At 44.0% G+C, this 24,827-nt stretch overlaps 1 protein-coding gene across 17 annotated transcripts in view; it reads right to left on the reverse strand.

Moving 5' to 3' along the window:
• Window positions 1-24,827, reverse strand: part of ENOX1 (ecto-NOX disulfide-thiol exchanger 1) — a 522,650-nt gene that overhangs the window by 869 nt on the left and 496,954 nt on the right. For all 17 annotated transcript variants that reach the window (XM_054701771.1, XM_054701766.1, XM_054701762.1 and 14 more), the window contains 2 exons: window positions 14,724-14,826; window positions 5,721-5,806 (listed from right to left, as the gene is read on the reverse strand). In XM_054701771.1, coding sequence (XP_054557746.1) covers window positions 5,721-5,806; window positions 14,724-14,826 — 189 coding nt within the window. The remainder of the gene's footprint in view (window positions 1-5,720; window positions 5,807-14,723; window positions 14,827-24,827) is intronic.

The following is a 24,827-nucleotide window of genomic DNA, read 5'->3' on the forward strand; positions in this document are numbered from 1 at the left end:
TGAGTTGTTTGCGCAACGATTTTCTTACAGATTTTTTTTTACATAAAAATTTGAGCAATGGTTCATTGTTCATTAACAATTCAACTACAACCCTGCAGTGTAAACCCTGACTTTTTTTTTTTTTTTTTCTTTGTGTTTGCATCCTCATGCATGTCTGTACGGGCAGACCTCGTGTAACAAGGCAGAGAAGACACTGGCATTGGGCTCTGCTATATCTGGTGGAATCCTGTATTAAATGCTAAATGATCCCTATCTAGATGGTCTGTCCTAGCTAAGGGGAAACATTTAAGATGAACGTTGTGAAGATTATTGGCTTAGCGCAGAGGTGGGTACATAAATATGTTCACTGAATCAAACCTATTTTTCCTTGGTAGGATCACTATATAAGTATGGTTTTGGAACCTATGCTTTTGATTTGATAAGATTCATTGGATGGTGAGACCAAAAAGACCAGTAAGTAAAATCAACTGTTCATGGAGATTTCACACCATGTATTTGCTATTCTTGGGCCTATAATTAAAACTTAGTGCATTCCTTGGGCCTATAATAATTGAAAACTTAGTGAATTCCTTTAAAATGTGCTGAAGATTCCAGGTTAACCAACTAGTCTTTTAAAGAGAGCCTTCAGAGTCATCGTGGCTGATTGTGACAGCTACCTTCAGGTAGAACTGACTTAGATTACATATATTTAAGTTTTCAAAGTATAGAGTTGGAAAGTTTTTCACCTAAATAGGTGTAGCACAAGTTTCCATTCACGTGAGAGAGCACGATGCTGATTGCTCTGGGATGGGGGGCTGAAATGTTAACAGGGTGTCCCACTCTTTGCAAAACACAAGATTGGACCATGGTGGAAATGGGCGTGCAACACTCACTTTCTAAAGCCCAAATACCAGTGTTCAGGTAGACGCACCTTCTGTCAATAAAAAGGCCAATCTTGCTGTTCAGTGGCTTCCCATTCCCCAAGTCCCTGTCTTAGGACCTTGGTGTTGCAGCACACGACTACCAGCCATCGGGACGGAGGGACGGAGGGACGGAGGGACGGAGGGACGGAGGGACGGAGGGACGGAGGGACGGAGGGACGGAGGGACGGAGGGACGGAGGGACGGAGGGACGGAGGGACGGAGGGACGGAGGGACGGAGGGACGGAGGGACGGAGGGACGGAGGGACGGAGGGACGGAGGGACGGAGGGACGGAGGGACGGAGGGACGGAGGGACGGAGGGACGGAGGGACGGAGGAGGGACGGAGGGACGGAGGGACGGAGGGACGGAGGAGGACGGAGGGACGGAGGGACGGAGGGACGGAGGGACGAGGGACGGAGGGACGGAGGGACGGAGGGACGGAGGGACGGAGGGACGGAGGGACGGAGGGACGGAGGGACGGAGGGACGGAGGGACGGAGGGACGGAGGGACGGAGGGACGGAGGGACGGAGGGACGGAGGGACGGAGGGACGGAGGAGGACGGAGGGACGGAGGGACGGAGGGACGGAGGGACGGAGGGACGGAGGGACGGAGGGACGGAGGGACGGAGGGACGGAGGGACGGAGGGACGGAGGGACGGAGGGACGGAGGGACGGAGGGACGGAGGACGGAGGGACGGAGGGACGGAGGGACGGAGGGACGGAGGGACGGAGGGACGGAGGGACGGAGGGACGGGGACGGAGGGACGGAGGGACGGAGGACGAGGGACGGAACGGAGGGACGGAGGGACGGAGGGACGGAGGGACGGAGGGACGGAGGGACGGAGGGACGGAGGGACGGAGGGACGGAGGGACGGAGGGACGGAGGGACGGAGGGACGGAGGGACGGAGGGACGGAGGGACGGAGGGACGGAGGGACGGAGGGACGGAGGGACGGAGGGACGGAGGGACGGAGGGACGGAGGGACGGAGGGACGGAGGGACGGAGGGACGGAGGGACGGAGGGACGGAGGGACGGAGGGACGGAGGGACGGAGGGACGGAGGGACGGAGGGACGGAGGGACGGAGGGACGGAGGACGGAGGGACGGAGGGACGGAGGGACGGAGGGACGGAGGGACGGAGGGACGGAGGGACGGAGGGACGGAGGGACGGAGGGACGGAGGGACGGAGGGACGGAGGGACGGAGGGACGGAGGGACGGAGGGACGGAGGGACGGAGGGACGGAGGGACGGAGGGACGGAGGGACGGAGGGACGGAGGGACGGAGGGACGGAGGGACGGAGGGACGGAGGGACGGAGGGACGGAGGGACGGAGGGACGGAGGGACGGAGGGACGGAGGGACGGAGGGACGGAGGGACGGAGGGACGGAGGGACGGAGGGACGGAGGGACGGAGGGACGGGGACGGAGGGACGGAGGGACGGAGGGACGGAGGGACGGAGGACGGAGGGACGGAGGGACGGAGGGACGGAGGGACGGAGGGACGGAGGGACGGAGGGACGGAGGGACGGAGGGACGGAGGACGGAGGGACGGAGGGACGGAGGGACGGAGGGACGGAGGGACGGAGGGACGGAGGGACGGAGGGACGGAGGGACGGAGGGACGGAGGGACGGAGGGACGGAGGGACGGAGGGACGGAGGGACGGAGGACGGAGGGACGGAGGGACGGAGGGACGGAGGGACGGAGGACGGAGGGACGGAGGGACGGAGGGACGGAGGACGGAGGGACGGAGGGACGGAGGGACGGAGGGACGGAGGGACGGAGGGACGGAGGGACGGAGGGACGGAGGGACGGAGGGAGGGAGGGACGGAGGGACGGAGGGACGGAGGGACGGAGGGACGGAGGGACGGAGGGACGGAGGGACGGAGGGACGGAGGGACGGAGGGACGGAGGGACGGAGGGACGGAGGGACGGAGGGACGGAGGGACGGAGGGACGGAGGGACGGAGGGACGGAGGGACGGAGGGACGGAGGGACGGAGGGACGGAGGGACGGAGGGACGGAGGGACGGAGGGACGGAGGGACGGAGGACGGAGGGACGGAGGGACGGAGGGACGGAGGGACGGAGGGACGGAGGGACGGAGGGACGGAGGGACGGAGGGACGGAGGGACGGAGGGACGGAGGGACGGAGGGACGGAGGGACGGAGGGACGCGTTTTTTAAAGATTTATTTATGCATGCAAGAAGTGGGTACAGTCCTGAGGTGGGGGGGTATTTGTACCAGAGGGAGGGAGCAGAACAGGTAGACGGACAAATACACAGCTGAGTGGAGCAGGAGAGGTCTGCTGCACCATTTGGGTAGCTCCCTGGCCAGCTGCGGATTGAACTTGTGCTGCAGAGGCTGTGGATAGCTTCAGAGTGCTGTGCTTAATCCCGAGCCTCTAAAGCTCTTGCACTCATCTGGTTAGAGGGTAGCTAGATGCTAAACGCTACTTTACATTGTGTTATTGATGATGCTGGCCAAATCAACGTGACTTGTGTTCTAAATGCAAGTTTTACAGAGTCATCCTACTATAGTCAGTACCGCCCCCCACCCCTGGCCCAAGTTGGGGAGCCCACATAGAATATTTGGCCTCCATACTAAAAACTCTGTGGGGCCTTATGTCACTCAGTTCCTTCTAAATGACTGGAGGCAGTGTGTGGGCCCCTGCACCAGACAACTCAGGATCAGCCAGTGGCCATGCCTGGATTATGAACCTTTTGGCAGCTGAGGCAGGGATAAGGCTGTGGTGGCTATTTACAGGACAAACCAGTCATTACTTTGTTTTCTACTTAAAGCCCTGAGGATACAGAATTCTAGTGCATTGCTGTAAGTTGCTGTGTAGCTTATAAAGTCAAAATGTCCTCTGAACCTCTCTGGAGTAGAAGAGTATGTAGTCCAATCCGGCACCCTGGAGTTTTTAGTCAGAACATGTTTTTGATATTTTACCTTAGGCATGAGGAAAACAGCTGACACTCTACTGACCATTTCATTCAGATGAGAAGAGCACTGGGAGAGGGCCTGTCTATTTCTTCTGTGAGGGAAATACTTTCTTCATTAACTTCTAAAATAAGGGTGCCAGTTGGAGATTAAATGGAATTTTCTTTCTGAATCCCTTCTAGACAAGTCCATCACATAAAACAAGTCCATCCCTAGGGGCCAGGGATGAATTCTCTCTTCTTGGAGACTGTTCTGAAGGGAAACCAGTCTCACCTGAACTAATGGCTGACTCACTCTGTTGAGGGTAGGAGAAGTGAGCTTCCAATCATTCATCACTGATGATCCCGGGGGTCTCGTTTACACACACTCTCTCTCTCTCCACTGATATGGAGAGGAAACAAGAGTCCTGACATTCTAAGCCCACTTCTGCCTTTTTTTTTTTTTTTTTTGGAACAACTGCTTTTCAACAAAGACTTCTCAGAAAGGTTGGTACTGTCAAGAATGCCAGGGAAGGTAAAAGGAACCAAAGCAAGACCTTCCCAAGGGCTTATTCTATGCCAAGCACATTGGCTGAAGCATTTCATTCAATCCTCCCGGCAAAGGTTGTGATGAAATAAACAAACAATGACCTAATTGAAAGGAGAAAAAAATCATAAAGTTTTATGTTTCTTCTCATTTTACCTCAGTTAATAGAATTTTCTGTTATGCCCCTCTCCATGTCAGTGGAGGCTACAGAGAAGACATGATTCTGAACTTTAAGAATCTTCTCATCTCTTTCCTGTTTTGGGTCCATCCTATCACCAACTGGGAGAGGATAAAACGACATGAATCTGGGATTGGGAAAAATGCTTTCTGTGCCAGATGCTTTCTCTCAAAGGGGAAGTGCAAGACCCATAGAAAGGTCGAGCAGTTATGGAATGATGAATTGGTAAGGTAATGTGAATCAAAGAACACAGTACACTAATCAACACTGGCCACTGACAGTTTCAAATTCTACAAGTGCATTCAGGCCCCTCGAGCTGCAGCAGAGGGCCTGGTCCTACCATTCCATGACTTTGCTGTGTCCTGTGGAAGAGCTGCTCATTTCCATTCTCCTCCACAGCAGAACACTTAACAGATGCCTTACTGACAGACCTAGCTTCTTTGTCCTGTGCCCAATCCCTTCCAGAGTTTCCCCAGGCAGTACTAGTTAATGTATCTCATTATTTGGACAGAGGTCTGGCTCATTGTTCTCATATTGATACGTAAATTGAGCTCTTTCTGTCCCTTCCTTTTAACACACAAACCTGCCTCATGCTGGGAAAACAGCTGATTGGCAGATGGAGAACTGAGCCTCTGAAAAATGATGTCCTGATGTTGGTATGACCCTGGAGGATCCCAGCTGAGATTAACTTAGCAGTCATTTTTTTCCATTTAGAGAATAATGATGGAAAACACCCATTAATGTAGTTTTCTTAACAGTCACATCAGATCTTTGTTATTTGAGGTGATTTTCTCTATTGTGTGGAGGCCTTCACATCGCATCCTGTGAGAGTATGGTCTGAGGATAATGTCACATTAGCCAGCCACCCTGACCTGATTTCTCCCTTGTTTGGGGAATTTTCAGGCCAATCTGCCATTTTAAATCCCTCATATGTCTTTTAAAGCAATTTGGCATAGCCGAAAGGCTGATTTTAAATAAGTTCTTTTCTTTCTACATAGACAAAAGCAAGTAAATACAACTGCCTGCCCCACACTGAGGTCCTTGTCCAGGAGCAGCCCGTAAACATCACACACTATTGTCTCCCTTGTGTAGCTCAGGGAGGGCACGGAGGGTGAGGGGGGCACACCCACAGCCAGAAGCCATCACGGGAAATTTCAGCATCACGAGATCAGAAACTTACCTTGGAATCCAGCTGCTGCATGTATGACCAAAGGTATTCTATGTTCGCTCCAAAGGGATGGACGTGAAGAAACGTTGATATGATGCCTGGATTAAAAGGACAAACACTGTATGTTACGGAGAAACAGTAAGACTCTTCCACAACATCATTTCACCCCAATGATGGCTTCGTCAGGCTCGGTCATTACTTTCTACCAGCACGCCATCGAGGAGAGCACATTCTAGAGAGTCACAGCAACATGGCAGACAGGACACACCACCCTCCTTGAATCGTAGCTAGAAAAGCTACACTCTGAAATAATATATAGATGAATAAAGGCATTTCTAAACAAAGGCTTCTAGTAGCATTTCAACTACCAATTTTATGCTTGATTTACCCATATAAAATTGGAATTATTGGGAGAATAAAATGATTTCTTTCCTCAGGGGACTCTGCGGTAGGAAAAGGGCACATGCACCCGTCAGAAATCACGCTCCCCCCAAATTTCCTGATCGTTTCAGTTGCTAGTTATGAGATGTGTTTCGTCCATATTTCCCATCAGTGCCACTGCAGGAAGCACGAGTTCTTCCCAAACAATCCCTATTTCCCTATGATTGCTGCTTTTGTGGAAAGGAGCTGGTTCACTCTCTCCTACTCGCTACTGTACTTTAAAAGATCATTGAGGGTCTCACTGGTGGCACAAGGGGTTGAGACACAGCCTATGAAGCTGTCCTCAGCCACTGCAGCTTGAGTTCAATCCCCAGCCAGGGAGCTACCCACATGGCACAGCAGACCTCTCCTGACTCGCTCACTGCTCCCCTCAGCAGTGTGTTTAGATCAGTCTGCCTGTTCTGCTCCCCACTCTGTCTCTGGTGAATCCTCTCACCCCTTATTCCTCTGGCCTGTACCCCAGTTCTTGCATGCATAAATAAATAAATCTTTAAAAAAAAGATTATTGAAAAACTCCAAGAGTGAATAGTTAGTCTGGAATCTGATTATAAATCAAGAAGACTTCCATCAAGAAATTCAAATGTCAAAACTGTACTGACAATCTGAGAACCCGGATGTCGGTGTCGGGACTGACATCACAGCAGCACCTTCCAACCCTTGCTGCTCCTACATCCAACATCAAAAGAATGAAATGAGGTGACAGGCTCCATAGGCTATATGTTGCTATTTGTTAAGAAACTGTGTCCAGACTGCATCTTTGGTTCTCTTTTAAACAGGCTTCGAAAAGCAATCCAAGGCTATGCTCTCACTCACTACTGTGAAGTTGGATGCTTGAGCACCACAGGTCCAAGGGAAACCCCACGCTCACGTGAAATGCAGCTGAAGTGCGCACTGGAGGAGCACCTCTCTGCACCAGGTCGGTCCACGGAGTGCAGGGTGTCCGTGGGGAGATGTGGGATAGGGTCTGGGAACCCCTGACTCCTGTGTGAAGCCTGGGACACTCTGGGAAGAGTGGTCACTTTATAAAGAGTATGTCCCAGTTTACCCTTACATTGAGCACAGAGAACCCGAGGGTTTCATCAACACTTGGGGAGGGTTTCTTCCTTTAAAAGCATTTCTCTGTCCCTCCTTTCCTTCTGGGTGCTGCTTTTTTTCCCTTTGTAGTGGCTGCTCTACTCATGCAAATTTCAGGCCTACTTCTGTGTGCACCCATATCTGTTGTCAATTTGCTGTCATGTAGGTGGAGGTGAGCACATCAGCATGTATATTTTGAGTCGCACTAGCAATGGAATTATTTAAAGTGCCCAGAAGGAAAGGAGGGACAGAGAAATGCTTCTAAAGGAAGAAACCCGACCCTGTGCATTGCGAGGTACAATGGAGAAAAGATCTCTAAGGTGCAGAACTTCTCCTGAGTAGGCACCACAACCCTTTATTTCAGCACAGCGGAGATGAGCTCCCGAGCCCCTGCCTTAACAGTCAGAGGGAAGCCAAAGTAAACTAAGCAGCAGCATTTAAAGGGCCCGTGTGTCGATGCACCTGTGTACAGTCAATGTAGTAATGCTGATCAACCGTGCGTTGGCATGGCTGATGGCCAAGGCTAAACCAACACACCACAGTGCGTCCAGGCCAACAGCCCTACCCACTCTGCTGTCCTGACCCATCAGACAGGCTGTGCAGCTCACAAAGGGGACAATAATTTGGGAAGACAGGAGTGACTGGACTCCAGGAGATATCACCAGCATCAGGCCAAACCCTCAGGACTAGGACATGGAGAAGAGAAGATTTGCTAACAACACAGAAGCAAACAGAGAATTGGAAGATAGAAGAACATATCCCAAATGAAACAAGACAAAACTCCACACAAAGAATAAGGAACTGCAGATATGCAAACTACATCATGAAGAGTTCAAGATAATGATTATAAATATGCTCACCCACCTTTAGAAAAGAACGTATGAATAAGAAATATTCTTAGAGGGTGGGGCAGGCAGAGGGTATTGATTGGTTGGTGGACATGGGGTGGCTTATGTAGTTGTCCAGGTGTGAAACTGTATACCGGAAACTTAAAATATTGTTAATAAGTATTACCTTAATTTTAAAAAGCCTGAAAAGTTTTAAAAAATAGGTTCTAATGAATGCTTTATTAATAAAGTAAAAATGTTTTAAAAATAATACCTATTTGCCTTTCCTAAGTAGGAAAGAGAGGCAGAATTCTTTTGGGGAATCGCCTCCATTCTGGGTGGAGAGTGGGACTTTCCCTGATGCCCCAGGCTGATGACAAATGGTCCTATGCCCACTTCTTTCTGCAGAGGACCTCCGAGAAATGGTAGAGAGCTATCCCCCCACACCCCTTATGGAGGAAGCTGAGGGCTTCCCAGGGAGAGGAGCTACGCTCTAAGAGAGTGACTCACACAGACTTGGGGGGTTGTGAAAGGGGAAGGCAGCGTTCCTTTTCTTCATTGGACCTACAGATTTCAGCGAAAGACATACTAGACACTTAGGGTGGAGAACGCAGCCATTGCCGAACTGGTGGGCTTCCAATGGGATGGACTCAACAATTCATTTTGGCCATTTCCATGGAGAAACAAAGGTCTCTGCAGTTAAGAATGGATTTCCCAGCAGTGCAAAATACAACTTTAAGTAGATAACTTATGAAAATAAAAAGAGTAGGGGGCCTGTGAGTATTCTTGACCTTTTTGCACATCTCACAGACCTGAAAAATCTAGAGATAAAGGTACAGACCAGCTCTGTATAACTTGTGACGACACGGCCAGTTCCACCTTAGGACAGCACACAGAGGCGGCGCACAAAGGCATACTGAGCCTTTCCCATCAACATCCTAATGTATTCTCAGTTGTGGATCTGAGGCCCAAAGGACCGCTTTTAAATTAGCCCAATAGTGCTAGCTTTTCACTGCTTCCTTCGCTCTTTACATCTTTCCTTAGAAGCAATCAGGGCTGAGGTTCTAGGGATGCAGCACCACATCAGACAAGTGAGGTCCCTGTTCTTGGTAAACAATGTAAGTGATGAATACACTCATGAACAATAAAGGACATGCTTTTAAATAGTGAAGCACAGTGAGGAAAACAAACCAGGTCACAGGGTGGCTCCTTCCATTTCTGATTTTCAGTAAAGGCCATGCTCCCTTATAATTAACTGCCTTCTTTCTTACTAATGTAAGAACTTCATGAGAAAAGCAGCTCATCTTATCACCACCATTGGTAACACAGGATTTCACATATGGCAGAGAGGTGGTTCTGAAAACATGGTCCCAGAAATACCTACCTCAGGATCACCTTGGATGTTACTTTCATAATAATCACACTGTGTGTGTCAGACCAAAGGGTCTGTGTTTTATATTTTTAAAAGATTTATCCATCCATGCATACAAAAGCTGGGGCACAGGCCAGAGGTGTGGGGGTTGAGAGAATTCACCAGAGACAGAGTGGGGAACAGAACAGGCAGACTGAAATGCACTGCTGAGGGGAGCAGCGGGTGAGTCAGGAGAGGTCTGCTGCGCCATGTGGGTTGCTCCCTGGCTGGCCAGGGATGGAACCCGTGCTGCAGAGGCTATAGATTGCTTCATAGTGCAGTGCTTAACCCCTTGACCCGGGAGGCCCCGGGTCTGGGTTTTCAATAGGCTACCCAGATGATGGTTCTTCCACAAGGGAGGCTAGCAACTTTTACGTTGGATAGTAGGCTCTTCATAAAATTTTGGTAATTTATCGGTATGGGCATTTGTGCTTTGGGAACAAGACTTAGGTCAATGACTCATTCTTTACGGTCACTTGCTTGTAGAGAACAACATCCACTCCAGGTCATTTGTGTCAGGCACAGTACAGATGGCCTCATCTCTACTCACTAAAAACACACCTAACACACAGCACTCAACCTTCAGGTTTTCCTGTCCATTCCATTCATCTGCTTCCTAATGTCTATGTATTAGGGGAAACATTCTAATTCAGAGATAGATTGGACATGTGCTTGTGTGTGAGACACTGACAGTGATGGAAATGGAGGGAATTGTCAGGTGGGAGGGAGAGTTAGGCAGAAGCAGCATCTTGGTTGTCGATAATTTACATTTCCTAATCTGTAAGGGGCAGGAACAATATGTAACGAAACTGATCATTAAGAATTTGGGAATGGTTGTCAGGGGTCCGGAGAAGTTTTAAAGAAAAAGGGACCTCAGAGGTCCAGGGAAGTTTTAAAGAAAAAGGTACTTTAGACTTGTCAACAGTTTTGACTACATCCGTATGGGATTTACAATAATGACTAACACTAACAGGGTGCCAATCAGGACTGCTGGGAAGGGAAACCTACTGTGTTAGAAATGATTAGAAAGTGAGAGAAGATGGGGTGATACAGACCCAGAGTTATATTGTCGACAACTCCTTAAAACTATTAGCCCATCAATACAACCTTTTTGATTCACTCTCCATAACAGCCAGTGATTTTCAGTCAAACACAACACCAAAGCTGTGGTCCTAAATCAAAAGTATTGATTCATTTTGTCCCACACAAATTCAAAGTACGCCAAATCCAACATCTAGGCCACATGTGAAATGACTGGGGGTTGCAGCACAAACACCTGGCGATGCCAAGTTGACCTCCTGTGCAGTTACTACAGAGTTGTGAGATGTGAAATGCTGCCCTGAAATACACCATCAAAATCTTAGTTCTTTTAGGTTCAGTAATATGTCCGCCTCTCTTCAGGATTGATTGCAAAATAAATAAGCCTTAATCACACTAATAAAGTACTTTCTACGGATCTCCCTTTAGTTTAGTTTGGAACAAAGCATTCGATCCCCACTAATTGTCAAGCAGAAAGTTTGTCAGGGTTGTTGAATTCCCAAGGGACTCTAGATCAAATTCTGCACATTTCCAAATAAGGTTATCAATGAAACCCCACTGATCTTCTGTGGTACTTACTTAGCTAATATGCCTTAAAGATTCCAATTTCATTTAACTGAGCATGAGAATGTCTGGAAAGCATACGCACTTTAATCCAGAAAAATAAGTGTCATAAATAATCACAAATACCTAGGATTCCTCATTGGTTTGGAAGTTCTAATCATCACTTTATGTTTTCTATAGATGGAATTGATTTGAATAGCTTATTCCTTGATGATCCTTTTCTTCCAGGCAAATCAAGATTTTTATCACTGTGCATTTTTATGTGACATTTAAACACAGGTACATTTTTTATGAGGTTGAGTTTTCCGAATACATAGGCATACTGCATATACTGTAGACGCTCAGATATGATGAAGACTTTGTTAATAAATACTTCCATGAGAAGGGAGATATTTTTGCTGTGTTCCTGGCCTTCCAGACTGACTTAGACTAGGCCCACTGTATCCTTTATATAGGCTTAACCATTCCAAATGTTACAGGATAATTGTAAAGAGTATTCCTGACTCTTCCTGATATATCAGAGGACTGGAGGACTCCTGGAATCATTCTACTTATGAGAGTTCTTAAGAAAAGAATAGCCACAGCCTCCCCAGTCTCCAAACTCTCTTCTCTCTTTTGCCTGGTCCAGAGCAATTTTGGACCTATATTCTGCCCCCATCACAGTCCTTATAGAGATTCCAGAAGCTGTGGGAGAGATCTTATTGGTCCTAACATTCAGGTGGTATCTATGAAGTATAAATGAACATTTAATGGCAGGACATACCTGCATCCTTTGGCAGGATATTGCTAATCTTGGAAATATTTATCTACCTTACCATTCTCAGGGATATTTACTCTCCTTTTGACTGACAAAGGATTGATGGCAAAGATATAAAGAACTCATAAACTCTACGAAAACACCACCACCCAATCAAAAAACAGGCAGAAGACCTACATAGACACTCTTTAAAGGAGATATTGATACTGCAAATGGGCCCAGGTAAAAATGTTCACAGTCACTTATTATTAGAGAAATGTAAATCAAGACCACAGTGAGATCTCATCTCACACTGATGACAATGGCCTATATCACAAAGAGCAGGAACAGTGCTGGCCCAGGTGTGGAGAAAAGGGAACCCTCCTACACTTCTGGTAGGAATACTAATTTGTCCACTCCATATGTAAAGTAGTATGGAAGTGTCTCAAAACATTAAAATTTGATCTGCCACACAACCTACTAATTCCACTCATAGGCATCTACCCCCAAAATTCATAACCAGTGAATGAAAGGAAAACGGCACTCCCATGTTCACTGCAGTGCTACTTACTGTAGCTGAACTATGGAAACAACCTAAGTACCCCAGATCAATGGATCAAGATGATGAAGTATATACACACAATGGAATACTAGTCAGTGATCAAAAAAGATAACCTCATGCCATCTGTGGCTACATGGACAGAGCTGGAAGGGAAAATGTTAACTGAGATAAGTCAGAAGGAGAAAGATAAATACCACCTGGTGTCACTAATATATACAGTATAAAGTATCTAAACTAAGAGTCAGAAGTTTAAAAACTAACCCTTGAAAGCTGACTACAGAAGTGAAGCACCAAAAAGGAGGGGTAAGAACAAATTGGGAAGGAAGCCCAATAGTCTGTGGCAGTGGACTACGGGTGATTTGGTGGTAGGTGTACTATGGTGGCAATACCATATTTATATGGCAATACCATTTTTATATTTATATACAAATATAAAAATTACATAACAGATATAAAAAAATTGTAGGTTACAGGCATTGGGGGGAGAGTTTGAGCAAGAAATTATATCTGTCATTAAACTTTGAGTATGAGAAAATATTTAGGCAGACAGTTATTAGAGAAATGAGGGAAAATTAAATTTGTCCATTTATATCAAACACCTAAATCTCTAGCTTGCCCTCTATTTCAACATTCTCATGTGTTAATTCAAAACACTATTTCTCTTTTGATCAATGCCAAACTCCGAAAGCTAACAAACACAGACCAGTTCAAAAGGCCAAATTAAAAGGAAATGTCCTGGAAAATGCAGAGTTGGTTGTGCCAACATACCTACTTTTTAATGGATATCCTGACCCAAAGTATGCCAAGCGAGCATATTGTTCTTATATATTTTGAGATAGCTTACAAGAAAGTTTGTGTTTCACTTAGAAAACATTGTAAATGGACTGTGTTCTCTAATTAGAACACAAAAGGAGAAACAACCTGTCGTGAGTAGGAAATAAAGAAGATGGAGACACATTTCCATTTTTTTCAACCTTCAAGTGGTCTGTATTATTTCAACTTAAACAAAGAGGGAAAGTTTACAGCTGATCATTATGTGCTTTGCTCATACCCTGAAAGCATCATAGGGTTATTCACAACTTTGTCACACTGAGCAAAAGAGAAACAGTTGTCAGAGTTTGACACGTTTTCCAATAGAAGAAAAATCCACTTGCCAGCTACATATGGGTTCATTTTGGGTTCCCGAAACTGATAGCACATCAGCATGTCTTATGAAACTGGCGCACGGCATGTTATTATAGCTGTATATCATCGGGAGAGGAAAAGTAATTGGTTTTCCTTGGAGTATCTCTAAGTTGATGTCATATTCAATAACCCTGTAGTTGAAAAATCTATATTTGATGGATGAAGTTTGGACTATCTTTTGAGTGTAATTCCTCCTGTGCCAGCTTCCACAGGCCCTGGTGTACCTGTCATTCTGAGGTGAATGCATACGGTATTTAGAAAATGCAACCCAGTGCTACTTCTGCCAGATAACAAACTACAGAAGAAAAATTTGTCTCCCATGCACAACAGCCTCATTCCTCACTCTTAACTATGCCATGGAGGAGTCAGTCTAAACTTGGAACCTCACACTGGGGTCAGTGCCAAGGAGCAGCTTGAATCAATGCCGTGCATCAGAAAGTGAGGATGGTGGCTTCCCTGTCCAATTTGAGGGTTCTGGAGACAGGCTCAAATCTACAGGTTCCTAAGGTGGGGTCTTAGTTAGAGTACCAACACATCCTCATCAAAACTCTTTCTTGTGAGAGTAAGTACTACTGCCGGATCTGAGGATGAAAACTAGCAAAAGAGAACATGTGGAGCTTTGTCTAGACAAAGAAAAAGCCAACCTAGGTGTATTTTGTGACTAGCTTGTTTTATTTATTTTGGGACTCCTGGATCAGATGATCATGCATTAGCTTGGCACTGATAATCTGGATGCCCCCATCTTGACAGAAGTACATGTCTGACCTTGGGGCAGACCTCAGGATGTCCTCTCTAAAGCCTAGGGACTCGAATTGGTTTGGAACATTTGGACTGGACCGATCTGGCCTCTTGTTGGAAGAGATTGGGCCAAATGTTGAAATTTGGACTTGTAACATGTGGGATGCAAATTGATTTGTCTCCTTGAACTCAGTTTCATGTGTGACAACCAACTAACACACATGCTACAGAAGAGCTTCCCCCGCAACCCCACACACCAGTTTGTATGCCACTAATTTGAAATATATGTAATATAAACTTCACAGAGTGAATCTTACCTTTGACCAGAAGGCAAAGCTGCTTAAACCGTTACCCAGTTGATGGTAAATTAAATATTATTTACATGAATTACCTAAGAATTATATAAGAGAACAGATGAAGAAAATAAAACTTTCCTTACCAATTAGTAGAGCTTCTTTCTCTGATTTTAAGCCTTGGCTTCTTTTCTCAATATTGTTCTCTCGGTCTTGGTTGACCAATGCAACTGTTAACACATTGATTTCCTATAAAGTAGAAAGACAAAAACTACATAGGTATTTATGTAGATTGTGTGCATTTTAATAAAAGCCACCAGGTCTCTCAGACTCGATAAAAGAGGTCATCACTTCCATTTATAACAGAAGATGAACTTTTACAAGTAATTGATCTATCTGCTGAAGACTAGAAAGTCACACTAAAAAGTAGGCTCCTAGAAACCAAGTACCTTACTACAACAGTGGCAAGTTTGGTGCATATCAGCTTAGGTTTTTGTCCATGTTTTGATTAAACTCTTTAACAAAAAATATATTCAACTATGTTTTCTTTCAACTACGACAGGTTTTCTGGAAAAGTTGACACACTGGTTTATAACACTACGTTGGCAATTTGTGAGCGTGTGGGGGGACACGGGGCCGATTGGGAAGGTGAGATAGAATTGTTGAGATTGCCGAAGTTGGGTAAATATATATCCTGACAAAGGCAGCTAAAGCAAAGGTTGGGTAATTCTTTTCTTTGGAAATTGAAAATGAAGAATGATACAAAAGCCCAATAACACATGGATCATCAGGCTGGATTATTTTTAGTTCTTTTGATAGTTGTTTTAACTTAAAATCAGAATTAGATTTAACTTACACCCTCTTAATCCTGATATTAGGAGTCAAAATAAAGGATGCTTTAATATAAAGTTCAGTTTAATGATTAGAAGTCTGCCTATATGGTACAGTAGAATCATTAGGTTAGCTGAGTCTTGTTAGAAGGAAATTTATCACTGAGATAGTTCTTAAAGAAGGGCTAGTATGTTGAGCAGAGTGTCAAGGGCACTTTTCATCAGATGGTGGAGAATCTGCCAGGGCAAAGGGTAAGTAGAGAGGGACAGAGAACTCAGTGGTAGATATACACAATGGAATGCCGCCTCACTATAAAAAAAAAAAATCTAAAAACAGATAAAATCCTGACATTTGCAACAACATGGATGGACATAGAGGGTATTACGCTTCATGAAACAAGTCAGAGAAAGACGAACACCATATGATTTCACGCCTATGTGGTACAAAAAGAAAAAAAAAATATGAGACAACTAAATAAAATAAAAATACAGTTTTAGATTAAAACTACTGGTTACCAGGAGAGAAGATGGATGGTGGAGGGGGCCAACTGGGTAAAGGGGGTCAATTATATGGTGAAAGATGGAATTATACTTTTAGTGGTGAACTGAATAGAGTATATACAGATGCGGCTTTATAATGCGCCACACCTGAAACTCATAATGCAATAATGACTCAATTTTTTTAAAGAACACAAACCCCATCTGAAGGCATTCAAACTTTATAAAAGAAGAATCACTCCTCTGTGCATGCCAATCAAAATAGACCCACAACCTGAATTCAACCTATGAACTACTATTTTGTTAATCAGCATAATCAGAAACTTCCAGGAAAGAAAGCTCTCCTGAGAGATCATCACGGGTAATAGTTGGCATCTCCGCTAAAGGTCAGGCTTACCTGCTGAAGACTGAGTCATCAAGCCAGGGTGAGCCGTGAAGATGACAAGGTAAAGAACTGAGGCAATCACAGCGCTGCGATCACACGTCAGAGGGAAGGCCGGGGCTGACTAGAGGGTACCACCTGAGGTTTGAGGCTGATGGTAGGAGTGGGCCCGAAGACAGGCATCAGAAGGGTGGGGAAACAGTCTAAGGCAAGTCTGAAGCCAGTGGACATAAGCGCTCACTAGAGAAGATGCTACTTCACTTCCCCACAAGAGACCTCGGGGACTACAGAACACAGCCAAAGGTCTACACAGTGCAGATTAGCACACTTTGTAAAGAGTGTTTCAGGGAAGGGAACAAGCATTCCTTCCGTGATGAAATAACATATGGTGTTTTTTGATTAGACAAACTCAATTAGCGCAGAGGAAGTGGTGTGAACACTTCATCTCTGGGTGAATGAGGTCAGGGAGCTTGTCAGTTCTGCTAGCGGTACGCCCGAGGACATATAGTGCCACAGGAGCATGACCTTGGGCTGCCATGCGTGCGAGGGTGAGACTGCCGAGCACAGTACAGGCTGACACACTCTAAAGGTCTCCCAATAGCGAAAAGAGGATGGGAAATTTTTTTTTAAAATTTCATTTGTTACTTAAATCTTTTTGTCTCACATCGTTGTAGTCCCCATAGTTCTGCCACCACATAACCTGTGAGCCATCATATTCCCTGTGTTCATCCCTCTTCTATGTTGCCCCCTCCGGTCCCTTCCTTTGCTGTATGCCTTAGCTCTGGGGTCAGCTGGAGAGTTTTGACTTTTTCTTGACCTTTCATTGGGTTTCTCTATATTTCACATACAAGTGTGACCATCCGGTATTTATCTTTTTCCTTCTGACTAATTTTGGCTAACGTAATCCCTTCTGGCTCCAGAGGATGGAAAAATGTTAGCTAGGATGGAGGGAGAGAAAGAGAGAAAGAAAGAGAGAGAGAGAGAGGTGGGGGGGAGGGAGGGAGGTAGGGACGGAGAATGGGGGGGAGAGAGAGAGAGAGAGAGAGAGAGAGAGAGAGAGAGAGAGAGAATATGAATGAATGTGTGTGTGTATAATCCCAGGGCTGAGAGGAAATAGTATCTTTAAGAAAGGATCATCTGTTTACAGCCTGGATGATAACTGAAGCCAAAATGTCATTACTGAAGAGTTTAGCAAACAAGCCCACATTAGTTGCCAAAACTGAGGGGTGTCCTGGGACCATAAAACAGGTGTGGGGAGGGAAATGGATGGCAGAGAGCAGGGAGCCAGCAGGAAATACAAGGACAAAATGGAATGAACCACTCAAGAGTGCTATCAGGCACCTGTCCCCCCCTTGTCTACATTGGAAGCAAAGAAAGGGGGCTGCTGAGCAGGCCCCAAGAAATGCTATTTAATCAACTGTGTATCAGGAGACAAGGGTGGCTTACCAGTGACTGTTGTTTTAATGTTTTAGGGTTGGCCACATGAGAATAGAAAAGACAAGAAAAAGTCTAGGAATGACCACCTTTCCATGGAAAGTTTCTGTGGGAACGTGACAGCCTGCGCTCCACTGACTACAGGTGTGTGTTCCTGTGTGGTCACCAGTGATTGAGTTGGGCACACCTTTGTGCAAAGGTCCCATGCAGTCCAGTAGGCCTGGGCCCAGCAGAGCCCCAGGGCACATGCCTCTGCCTTTGCTTAATACTGTGTGTTCTGTCTAGAGAGGAGATGGAGGTGCTCTTCGGGCTCTTCCAGGGGTGCTTGGTGGGAAGTGGTACCGAACCTAGGCTCCAGGAGTGCTTCCAAATTGTGTAAGTTACCCTCCAGAATCTCCAAAATGGAAACTATCATTTATAGTACAGTCAAAGGTTTTTTCCCAAGCATATCAGCTAGTGACTTGGGTCTGAAACATTTGGTGAAGTGGATCGTCGTGTGACCACTCAAAATAGTTCTGAATGACTAAGCGCCCTAGAGCCTGCTTTGGGCAGAACATTAGGAGCTCAGATACTTGCTGACAAAGTCTCAAAGTTATTAAGATGGCTGCATGCTGGTGTCATACATTTTTCTAGAGACAAAATTTAAAGTTCATATGGATGTGTTTTAGGAACTGGAAGAAAGGATGATTTTTAGATAGCTCCAAGATGCAGTGTTCTTTTTCCATTATAATAAAAAGGGGGGTGTTTTAATGAGTCATGAGTTTCTTAGAAAAATAAAGTTAATTTGTCTTTTTATAATATGGTTGTTCAATTTAACAAGAAAATTACAGTAATTGGTAGGCTGTGAGTTTGGGGTAGTCTACAAAGTACAAAGTAGATGAAAGTAACATCCATTTCCTCTTCTATATTTGTATTCAGTGGCAGCAAATCTACATATCATCCAAGATTTGTCAAAAGCGCTCCATCATCACAACTGGCTAAGGTTAAGGCTACACACAGCGTGAACGTAGAGCTCACTAGTCCCCCACACCAAGCTTTTATTGTACTTAACCTGTGCCTGTTTTTGCTTTTACTCAATATTTATTCCACATATATCTATTTCATTATATTACATATGCCCCATTACATTACATATCTTACTCTCTGCCAAGGAATGTTAAGTTTTAAGGATACTGAGTCCAGAGTGGCAAGAAGAATGTGCTTAACCCAGGGGCCAGCAAGCAAGTCTTATAAAAGGGTCTATAGGAAAGCTTGTAGGAAATTGTATGGGGACTACATCTGAGTGTGGTGGGTGGGGAGCACACATTGTTTAAAAATGAACAATGATGTAAAATATATATGAATAAAAAAATAAAATAAAAAAAAAGCTTGTAGGAAATGTCAGCAGAGTCAAGTGAGCCTGCGCACATGGATGTCAGGTGGGACAACTGCCATTAATCTGTTCTTTACGTTTTCATGATGAGGGTCAAAATATAAAGCTATGAAGACTCGTTATCTTATCACATTGCTATCCTTTATCTTGATAAATGTGCAGAATTATTTGTCTACTAGCTGTTCTAAAAAAGGTGTTCCAGATGCCTACAGAGGCAAACTGGTTGCGAATAAATGCGGGTGTGTTTGGAGGCTAAGGGGGTTACTAAGGGAAAATTGTTACTGATGTACAAAGTACAAAGTGGGAAGAAAACATCAGGATGGGAATCAAGAGTTTCCTTTCAGTGAGATCAACAGGATTATGAAACAATATTCTGAGGGAAGTGGCAAGAACACTATTCATTTGATGCACTAAAAAGCACCCCAGATCAGAAAATGCACAATAGGAAACAATTCTGCATTTGACAGAATAGAGAAGATTATCTAATAAATCTTTTCTCATTCATTCCAATTTCTGTGATGAAAGGACTCAAAAAGGGCTGGAAGAGAACTTTTCCAAAAGTGGTGAATGCGATGCCAGACTTTCCTTTGGACGTAGAGAGTAGGTTACTAGAAGGAAGAAATTTAGCTTTTATAAGAGTCCTTATCAGTTAGTTTGAGAAAGTATTTTTTTTTTCTATTTAGAAAAACTCTTAATAAATTACTGATCTACAATTGTTCCTTGTTTTCATTTTGCTCTCCTCTACCCACCCAAATCCCTAAAAGCCAACAACATGGTGCCCTTAGCTCATAAAACCCTTTTGTTATTCCTTTCATTTTATTGTTGCTGTGGTCTCCTAAACTTTAGTGTACTTCTTTTTTCCCCTACTATAATGCTTCTTGAATATGTGGTCTACATCTGCTATGTCTGCTGTTTCACCACCTGAAATCTCAGCCTACACATCGATCACCCCAAGAAACTGTCCTCTGAAAGATTTTCAGTGACAGAATGCATTTTCTCTGTCTTGTTATCTTATGATATTTGGTATCACTGATATCAGCCTTTAAAAACAGCTGCCTCACTAGCTTCTTTTACGTAAGAGAGAACCTGGATTTTTTCCTCCTAAGTTTTTGCTAGAGACTAAAGATAGCCTCTAGTCTCTTCCTCTTCTGACCTACCTTATATGGTATTATGAGATCACTTTTGTAAAATGCCACTTTCATCTTGTCAATCTCCAATTTCAAAGCCAGGCTCTACCTGATAATTCATGGGGAAAAGTCAGGTGCTTGGTGGTAACTCAGGGGAAAATGACAGATTGAGCCGGGTGTTTCAGATTCAATCCTACTAATGTAGTCTACCCCCTTTACACACCCACATACATATGACTTTCTTAGAAAGCCCTCTTCTCCCTTGTCTTCACCACTTCCTACTGACATTTTTAAACACAGCACAAGTCCCATCTCTCTCTCAGGCTACACATGCCCTATATCATTTATGTGGTAGTTGATCACTTAGACATCTGGACAGAACTGACTTTCATCTCTGTTTATTTCTTCAAGAAAACCACCAACATCTGTATATACCACATTAAGTTCACCACTAAAAGTTTAATCCTATCCTTCACCCTGCAATTGACCCCTTTTATCTGATTTACCCACCCCCTCCTCCCTTTCCCTTTTGGTAACCATTGATACATAGGTCCTACTGTTAACATCACACTTAACAAAAACTGAGGCTCTGTAGACCATAGTCAAGATGCCAATCAGCAACTTCAACATCCTTCACTCATATTTCTTTCCCAGCATACTAAAAATCAATCCATCAAGGGATATGCCAATCTCCAGTAACCTTCAAGCTACCCCCCACACAATTAGAACCATAGTTGGGGGAGGAAGAAGAATAGAGATTCCTCTCACACTTTTCTTTATGAGTCAGTGGCTATCACACAGTAAGTGCTCATTTGTCGATAAAGGATTTTTGTAATTACTGAAAATTTTTTGTTACTGTATTTCATTAACTTCTATAATTACAAAAATGATTATAATTGTATAATGGTAACTATATCATATAATTACAAATAGAATATGATTATGTGATTGTAATTTAAGTTTTTAATATCTTATAATTTATTATTTTTTTATAATTTTTTATTGTACACCATAAACATTGGCCTGGACTAGCGAAAAAGTAATATATTTGGACACAAAAGATATTCTAGTTGCCTCTGACTTGTTTTATATCCTCTCATTTTTCCTAATTGCAGAAAAAGAAATCTGAAGCAGAGATTGACAGTGTCTTCCTGTCCAGGGCCCCATGCCTCCTTTTCCTGAGTTGGAGCTTTCATCAGAATAAGGCAGAGTCCCATGGGCATAGCGAATTGGCAACTAATATTTGTGAAAGAATAGTAGACTGCCGGCAATATTTGTTGAGTTAAAGCAAATGAATCGAGCACTTCTACATAGAGAAGATAAACTTCCTGGGTGAAACTGACTGGTAATCACAGACTTGGGCAGTACCCTAAGCCTGCAGTAATTTACCGGATGAAGAGTACATATACTTATAAAATGAAAAAAAAAAAAAAAGATTCTACTGCTATTGCTTTGGGCATTTTACATCCTTTTGGTCTCTAAATACATTTGTTGTCATGTCATTTTAAAATAATTATTATCCTAGATGAAAGGTGAAAAGTAATTTTTAGCTTGAATCTACTATTAATACTTTCTTTTTTCTCTTTTAAAGATTTTTTATTTATTTATACAAGAGCTGGGATATAGGCCAGAGGCACAGGAGGGTGAGAGAATTCACCAGAGACAGAGCGGAGAGCAGAACAGGCAGATCTACTGAAATACACTGCTGAGGGGAGCAGCGGGCGAGACAGGAGAGGTCTGCCGTGCCATGTGGGTATCTCCCTGGCTGGCCAGGAATCGAAAACGTGCTGCAAGGCTGCAGACAGCTTGCCAGCACTGCACTCAACCCGCTGCGCCACCAGGGAGGCCCCTATTAATACTTTTAATATGTTTTTAATTTAAATATTAATTTTCTTTGAGACTATAATAGAAGCTTGTAATATTTTTCCCTTCCTTTCCAAAATTTAAGACAATTCTCTACTTTATTTTACTTCTTAATAACCTTCATTTTTTAATACAAATACACACACATATATACACATGTATACACACATATATTTTTCAAGATACAAAACTTAAAAAAGAAAATAAAAACAACTGGGACTATACTACCTAGATATAACACTAGATATAAACATTCTTTGTTTGCCTTTGCTATTTTATATTTAATCTCCTCCCAAACATACACATATGTAATAATCATGTATACACATGCAGGCATGTATATACTATGCTGCTCAGTTCTTATATGAAAAGTAGGATTACCTCACATATACTTTTAATAAAAGAACAGAGACATTGATAGGGAAGAATAATTTCAATCTTGTAATGTTTCCCATTAAAGAGAAAGAGCTTCACTGCTGCCTGGACCCTAATTTAATTATGGCTCTCAAAGTTCACACCATGCTGAAACTGTGATCTCCAGTTGGCTATTAAATGGCTTTCTTTAGGCGTAGTTTTGTGACAGTCACATTAAATAAAAATGATCTAAAGAGTAGAAAAATTTCCTTGGTATTCCAGTACACCCATTCATTATTTAAAGTGTAGGTGGTAGAAGTTTTGGTTTAACTATATGCCATTGTAGATGTTATCAAAAAACACAATTGATCTAGAACACAGCGGTATGTTTCTCTCCCATATGTAAAAAATCTAACTTGTGTGCTGTATCTACACCAGCCATACCCTTCATAGCCTGAAAAAGTAGTGACATGAAAAATCTCCTCAACCAATAAAAACGGAGCAGCAAACAGAAGGAACTAAAGTGAAACACCTTTAAATGTATGTATGTGCATCCAGAATTAGTCGGTTTGATTTATCTTGTATGATACTGACTCTATTGCTGGTAAAGATTAATTGTATTATGGTGCACTTGGCATGTTATTTTCCAAGTCCATTTCTCAGTATGACATTTCTTATTTTTCTTTGCTACAAAACACCCACTATCATTTTCACCTGCTGGGTTTATGTTACTAATGATAATATTAAAATTTAGAGATTTTTGACCTTTCTAATGGTAAATTAGGTCACAAGAATAGATGGGATGCAATCTGATAAATGTGAAAGACAGACATTTAATTATTACAGTAAAAATCAAAATTCACGAGGTTTGCTGGGCACACTATATGATCTTAGTAAACATTAAATAGTCTTCCCCTTCCCAACACAAACAAATCAGTTCTTTCTCCTCACTGCCTTCTTGCATATGCCACATAAGAAATATTCCATGCTTTAAGTGATCTGGATTGCTGATGCATGGCACAGGATGGATATAGAATTTGGGGTCCTCTAAATAAAAAAGGATGAATAATGGCAATGATGATAATATAGTGCTCACTGAGTGCTGGGGAAATGCTAGGTACTGGTACTATTATCCACATTTTACCAATAAAATAAAGTAGCTTCCTAAATTCACATTTCTGCAAAGTAGTGGTGTTAATATAGCTCCAGGCAGTCAGACTCTGGAGCTATTAGTCTGTCCGGCCTTCGGGTGGGTCTCAGCTCAGAGAATTACCACAACTCATTTTGTTCAAGCCTTTGATCCAGTCCCCACACTAAGTCACTTCCCTCCTTCCTCCCAAATCCCTTCCTTCCTTACTGAAGTCAGTCTTCGGTGATTTCTCTTTTCAGTTATCTGCTTGTCCTCAGTGGGCTGTGCGCTCTTCGTGGACAGTGACTGGGCTGTGACTATGTGCGCGGCCAGGACAGAACACGGTGTCTGGAGTGCGGCGCTGCCTGCCAGGGCGTGTGCGCGTGCAGAGTCGGGCGTGGCTCGTTGTGAGTCCACCTACCTTTGGAGTATCCGCCAATGTGATTACTTATGAATGAGAGTCTGGCAATTACCATGTGAATATTTTCTTTTGGGGGTTAAACAGCAGCAAAGTCCAATTTGGACTAAAAATCTCTGGGTACCTCAATTCAATATCGTTTCACTGAAATTTATTGATCCCCCATCACTGCTCTATTCATCAAATATTTATTAAGCGTCTATTATGTGGCAGTCCTTGTGTTAGACAAGAAGATTCAAAGATGAGAAATAGTGATTCCTGGGCCTCCCCTGGTGGCGCAGCATTTGAGCACTGGCCTGTGAAGCTGCCCGCAATCTTGGCAGCGCGGTTCGATCCCCGGCCGCCTGAGAGGGTCCCTCATGTTGCGCAGACCTCTCCTGCCACCCGCTGCTCCCCTCAGCAGTGTACTTCGGTCCTTCTGCCTGCTCTGCTCCCCGCTCTGGCTCTGGTGAATTCTCCCACCCTCCTGTGCTTCTGACTGTACCCAGTGCTTGTATAAATAAATAAATAAATCTTTAAAAAAAGAAAAGAAATAGTGATTCCTACTCTCAAAGAACAAAAGAATCTAGAGGATGACAGGCATGTAGTTCATATTAAAATACAGACTGGAATGAAATATGCAGATAATATACAGATAAAGTGTTTGCATATCTCACTTAACCACGCAAAACAAATTCACAAATCCGTCAGGGGCTGCTGGCCATTCCGCGTCAATTCAACCATCAATTGATAAGTACTTTAAATATATTAACCTATGTCCCCCTCTGCATAAGCTCACCACTGTGTGAGGCTTCAGAAGGCAGACACACATCACATTGCCCGCCCTCAGGACACTTACACATG

The sequence above is a fragment of the Talpa occidentalis genome, unplaced genomic scaffold (genome assembly GCF_014898055.3).
Source record: "Talpa occidentalis isolate TD23 unplaced genomic scaffold, MPIMG_talOcc4v2.1 talOcc4.5, whole genome shotgun sequence".
NCBI lineage: Eukaryota > Metazoa > Chordata > Mammalia > Eulipotyphla > Talpidae > Talpa > Talpa occidentalis.